We start from the raw sequence: 6,000 nt of genomic DNA on the forward strand, positions 1-6,000 counted from the left end.
TACCCCACCACCTAATACTCCCGTCAGCCTTTCCCCGCGTCTCCTCCTCACCTTTGTCTCTGCGTATTTTGCTTTTCCTCATTATACGCAAGTAGAGCCAGCTCGGCGTCTGCCGTTCCACGCGGCACTGCAGCAGAGCGTTTTCCTTCTGGTGTTGGCTGTCTTCTTGGCAGTCGGCTTTGGGAGCTGTGGATATTCCATGGAGGGGTGGTGACCATCCCGGATTGTTGGATTAGCTCCTCTTTTCCTGCAGTTCCACTGTTGAAAATAGTGTTTATCATTTAAAACACATTGGGAGAATACCCCACCAAATAAACAGCACTGTGAGCTGTAGACGGGGGAGGAAGGGACAGGGCTAAGGGCCGAGACACAGGCTGGCGTGGACTGTGCTTGTGTAGATTTGACTTCGAAGCCATGCACAGGCACACCTCATTTTATTGTGCTTCCCAGATACTGCATTTTTATTTTTGTTTTAGTTTTTAAACAAATGGAAGGTTTGTGGCAACCCTGCGTTGAGCAAGTCTGTTGGCGTCATTATTCCAACAGCATATGGTCTCTGTGTTGTCACTTTTTAGCAATAAAGTATGTTTTAACTAAGGTGTGTACATTCTCCTAGACATAATACTGTTGCACATTCAGACTACAGTATATGGTAACCTTTTTTTTTTTTTGAGACAGAGTCTCACTCTGTCGCCTAGGCTGGAGTGCAGTGGCACAATCTCGGCTCACTGCAACCTCCGCCTCCCAGGTTCAAGTGATTCTCCTGCCTCAGTGTCCTGAGCAGCTGGGATTACAGGCATGTGTCACCACACCTGGCTAATTTTTGTATTTTTAATAGAGACGGGGTTTCACCATGTTGGCCAAGCTGGTCACGAACTCCTGACCTTCTGATCCGCCTGACTCAGCCTCCCAAAGTGCTGGGATTACAGGTATGGGCCACCGTGCCCGGCTGGTAAACGTAATTTTTACATGCACTGGGAAACCAAAAAATGTGTGTGACTTGCCTAACTGTGCTATGTGCTTTATGGCAGTGGTCTGGAACCAAACCTGCACTGTGTGAAGGTACACCTGTCAGTGCTTTCCATGCATAGAAAACAAAATTAAATCACAATGGAAAAAAGGTAATTCCTAAAAACCAAAAGCAAAATTAATTCATCAGCATATCAAGTTGATGACAACCACAGAGACACATTACTTCAAGTAACACACCCTAAGGACAAAAGGAACTGCAAAAGATAAATTTTACGAAATACAGAGAGGGCCAGGCGCGGTGGCTCACACCTGTAATCCCAGCACTTTGGGAGGCCAAGGTGGGCGGATCACAAGGTCAGGAGATGGAGACCATCCTGGCTAACACGGTGAAACCCCGTCTCTACTAAAAATACAAAAAATTAGCTGGGTGTGGTGGTGGGTGCCTGTAGTCCCAGCTACTCGGGAGGCTGAGGCGGGAGAATGGTGTGAACTCGGGAGGCGGAGCTAGCAGTGAGCTGAGATTGCACCACTGCACTCCAGCCTGGGTGACAGAGCAAGACTCTGTCTCAAAAAAAAAAAAAAAAGAAATACAGAAAGATAGATTAGAAACACAGATTAGATAGATAGATAGATACCCTTCCCCCTTTCTTAGATTGTTCCATACTAAAAGTTTTTTTTTTTTTGGTTAGTTTTTTCTTTTTCTGAGATGAAGTCTCGCTCTGTTGCCCAGGCTGGAGTACAGAGGCACGATCTCTGCTTACTGCAACCTCCACCTCCCGGGTTCAAGCGATTCTCCCGCCTCAGCCTCCCAAGTAGCTAAGATTACAGGCACACGCCACCACACCCAGCTAATTTGTGTATTTTTAGTAGAAACAGGATTTCGCTATGTTGCTCAGGCTGGTCTCAGGTGATCTGTCTGCTTCGGCCTCCCAAAGTGCTGGGATGACAGGCGTGAGCCACCACGCCTGGCCTATTGTGAATAATGCTGCTGTGAACGTGAGTGCACAAATGCCTCTTCAAGACCCAGCTTTCATTCGTTTTGGGTGTATCCCCAGAAGTAGAATTGCTGGATCGTATGGTGATTCTATTTTCAATTTTTTGTGGAAGTGCCATAGTGTGGGCTATTTGCTTTTAAACCTAGAGTGTTTCTCGGTCCTGTCCCTACTGCTGTCTGTTACCAGGGTAGAGAATTTGATGTGTGCCTGTGTGCCCATGGGTGGCCATGGCACATGACACTGTCCACCTGGATGGAGATCTGGGCCGGGCCTTGCGTCCAGGCCTTCTCTTGGCTCTCTCTCTGCATCTCCTATAGCACCTGCTTCACAGAAGTTGCTGCCATGTTACTTGGTGCGTGGGTACCTGTGACTATTGTGTTGTCCCTGTGGCTTATGGGATGGCAGCCTCTAGGATTGTGGCCTGTCCTCCTGTGCACCTTTCTCCCTTGTGATGATGGCAGCCCTGTCCTCTTTTGTCTGCCTTTGGCAGCACGCCTGTCAATGCCTGCTCTTCCTCCCCGGGGAGCCCTTCTCACTGTGCCTTTGTGGCGTCGAGTGGGTTTTGGTGTGTGAGCCGGCGCCAGCCTACAGCTCTCATCGAGAGCAGAATTAAACCCGCTCGGCTCAACGCGACGACATGGGCTGGGTGTGCAGGCCTCCACCGCCCCTGGCGTCTGCTTCCCTGCATTTTCTTTGTCTTGTGTTTTCCATTCGGTCTTTGCTAAGGTTCAGATTTGGGGTCTGGCTGAGTGTTTGGAGCACAGGCTAGTCACCGAGCGGGTTTGTTCCCTCGCTGCCTGCTTTACCAGTTGCTGATGTCGCATCTTCCCCCCATCATCCTCCCGGAGTCTGTACTCAGCACATGTCACTAAGTCAGGCAGAGTCCTCACTCTCACGCTGCCCTGGTGGCAGTAGGTAGAGATGGACCACTCGGCCCTGCCCCAGGTGCACGGGGACGGCCCCTGCTCTGAGGCAGAAACAGCCCTAGGCGGCAGCAGCTCCCATGGGATCTCGACCTGAGCCCTGGGGAGCAGAGACTGTGGGGTCCCAGGCGTGGCCAGAGCTGAGATCGTGCCCCCAACTGCTCAGGGCGAGACCAGGTGCTGGGGGTGACCAGGCTGCGACCTGTTGCTCCTCAAGGCAGGGGGAGGGTGAAGGTCACAGCCAGGACTCGGGTTCCAGTCAGAGCCACAGCCGCCCCCTGCTCTCCCTCAGGAGCAGGACCCAGGGCTGAATCGTCACTCAGTGCACGCTCCTTGGTTTCTTCCTTTTGTCACCTCTCCCTGGTTATGGTTCTCACCTGGACACTCTCTTTTCTTTCACATGCTGTCCTGAGACTGGGCGTGTGGCCCCTGTCCCCGGCAGCCTTCCCCTGCCACGGTCATTACACACTCTTCCTTCCCATAGCCAGTCTGTCTGGTTCGCCAGCCTTGGAGGAAAGTGCATTAGGGGAGCTGGGCGGGGGGTGCTGGGCCACTGCAGACCACACTGGCAGAGGCTTGGTGACTGGGGCTGGCAGCTTGGTGAGCTCAGCTCTGGGCGCAGGGGTGTCCTCAGGGCAGCTGGGCACCCCAGAGCAGGGGTTATCCTTACCAGCCTGGGGCAGCACAGGGCCGAGCTTTGGCTCCCCAGCACAGGGGCTCATGCTCCCCTCCCTGGACTGGGGTGAGTGGTCAGTCTCTGCCCATCGCCACTAGGGCCAGAGCTGTTGGCTAAGCTGTGGCAGGGCCTAGTCCTGAGCGCCTCCTCCGTCTGCTCCCCAGGGCGGCAAGGAGTACCTGATGCGGGCCCACTTCGGCCTGCCTAGCGTGGAGGCTGAGGACAAGGAGGGCAAGCCCCCGATCAGTGTCAAGTTCGAGATCCCTTACTTCACTACCTCCGGCATCCAGGTGCGTAAGGCTCAGGCGGCCGGGGCCCAGAACAGGGACGGAGGCCGCAGGTGACAGATATCAACGCAGCCAGCTTGGGAAAGGGTGTCAGTCAGCTGGAATCAGGACCCTGCTGTGCTGCGGGCCTCTGCCTCTGCACAGACGGGGAGAGGCCAGGCTGCCGCTGCTCAGCCCTGACCCGTGAGCTCAAAGCTCACTCATTCTGCCCCAAAACTAGCGTTTGAGGCTCTGCCGTCCACACTCATGCCCCATGGGAACTCTTTTCCCTGGCACCCCCTCAAAATCCCACAGAGGGAGGAGAGGCTCCCAGAGAGCCACGGGCCTTCTGGCTGGGCCCCCCACAGCAGGCTGCTGAGGCTGTGTCTGCGAGCCACATCCTGGCTGCTCACCGCTTCCAGAGGCTGCTCTGCCCTCCCACACATTTGCATGGTCCAGACAAATCCCTTTCACCCCCGAGGCCTGTGCTCATCCTCGTCACGGCCTCCCCTGCCAGCCCCAGGCTGCCCCAGCAGGAAAGATTAAGGGGGGACCAACAGGGCGGGAGCCTGTGGTGCTCAGGGCCCTGCTACCTGTGCCCCAGGTGCGCTACCTGAAGATCATTGAGAAGAGTGGGTACCAGGCCCTGCCCTGGGTGCGTTATATCACGCAGAACGGAGGTGAGTGAGGCCCCACCCGTGGGGTGGGGTTGTGCTGAGGGGTCCTCTGTGGCTGCCCCCAGGGTGGAGCCATCGGGTCGGGTCCCGAAAGCGGGGAGGGTGCAGAGCCCAGCATGACGCCTCCCTCCTGTCTCTTAGATTACCAGCTCCGGACCCAGTGAGGGACTGTTGCGGCCAACACCCCGGCCTCAGGGCTCCTGGTGGCAGCACCAGGGGACACACCTGCCAAGCCCGCCAGATGGAGGGGCCCTCCCTGGTCTCTGGCCACCCTCCCAGCCTCCGCCCAGGGACCCCTGCCTTCCCCAGGCCACCTGCTCTGCCGTCAACACTCGTCTCAGAAGCCCCTTTCCCAGAAGAGGCTGGTCTTCGAGAAGTCTCGTTTCTTCGCCCCTGAAGTCAATTTCAGGGGAAGGATGTGAAAATTTTCCCTGTAGAGGTTACAGCCTTTTATGCTGTTAAGCTCCCAGGTACCAAAAGGCTTGGCCAACGCTTGCCGGCCAGCCAGCCAGCTGCAGGTAGCATCTGCCACGAAGGAAGCGCCAGCCTCGCCGGGCTAGCAGGGGCATTGTTTTGTTGCCATTTTGTTGAACGTTATGGGTTTATGGGTGTTCCTGGAACTTGTCTTTGTGCGTTCGTTGCTGTTTGTGTTATCCTTACTGTCCCCATGTCCCACCCACGTCCTGCGGCACTCAGGCAGCACTTAGTGAGGACGAGCCCTCACCCTTCTTGTCTTCCTTCCCGGCAGCGCCCGCAGCGGGCCATTTACACGTCGGGGCCGGCACCTGGCGCTCTCGGGGGCCACTGCAGCATCTGCCTGCTCCCTGGACTTGCAGGCCTCACCTGTGGCGCCTTCCCAGGGCCAGCCTGGGTCACGAGACGCTGTCACTCAGCCAGATCAGTATTGACCCACCAGGGGAGGTGGGGTTAGGTGAGAGACGCCAGCCTCAGACTTTTTCCCACTGAGGGTCCAGAGAGCGGGGCCACGTGTCACCCATGTCTGCACTTGGTCACCCGCCTTCCCCACCCTGTGTGTGTTCATTTCATAGTTACATTAAATTCCATTCATTGAATACTCCACGCCTTCCTCTGATGCGGCGTGGTCCTGACTTCTGCGTGACCACAGGGCTTGCCTGGTTTTGTTGCCGACCTTCCCTGTGGCCCCACAAGGTGTCACCAGCTCCCTCTGCCTCCCCAGCTGAAACACAGGAAAAGCAGCTGCGGAAAGAGGCAGCTGCAGTGCTGGACCATGGGCCACCACTCCTGGGCCACACAGAGGAGGCCACAGAGGCAGAGTCTTCTCTCATCCAATATGCTGCACGCTCAGATGGCCAACAGCTTGTCCCCACCTCTCCCCAAACTGATGGCCTACTCAGAGCATGGTCCTTGTGTCCACAGCAGCATCCCCTGTGTCCTAGCTAGAAATGCAGGTTCATGGGCCAGCCCTGACCTGCCAAAGCAGAGGCTCTGGGGCCAGGGTCCCGGAAAACA

The 6,000-nt window shown here is 56.0% G+C and overlaps 1 protein-coding gene across 1 annotated transcript in view; it reads left to right on the top strand.

Annotated features, from left to right (window-relative positions):
- AP1M1 (adaptor related protein complex 1 subunit mu 1) overlaps positions 1-5,584 on the top strand; it is a 37,916-nt gene extending 32,332 nt beyond the window's left edge. The window contains exons 10-12 of the mRNA XM_054465867.2: positions 3,731-3,856; positions 4,437-4,512; positions 4,651-5,584. Of these exons, the coding sequence (XP_054321842.1) occupies positions 3,731-3,856; positions 4,437-4,512; positions 4,651-4,673 (225 nt within the window). The 3' untranslated portion in view covers positions 4,674-5,584. The remainder of the gene's footprint in view (positions 1-3,730; positions 3,857-4,436; positions 4,513-4,650) is intronic.
- The last annotated feature ends 416 nt before the right edge of the window (positions 5,585-6,000 follow it).

This window comes from Pongo pygmaeus, chromosome 20, assembly GCF_028885625.2.
Source record: "Pongo pygmaeus isolate AG05252 chromosome 20, NHGRI_mPonPyg2-v2.0_pri, whole genome shotgun sequence".
Taxonomy (NCBI): domain Eukaryota; kingdom Metazoa; phylum Chordata; class Mammalia; order Primates; family Hominidae; genus Pongo; species Pongo pygmaeus.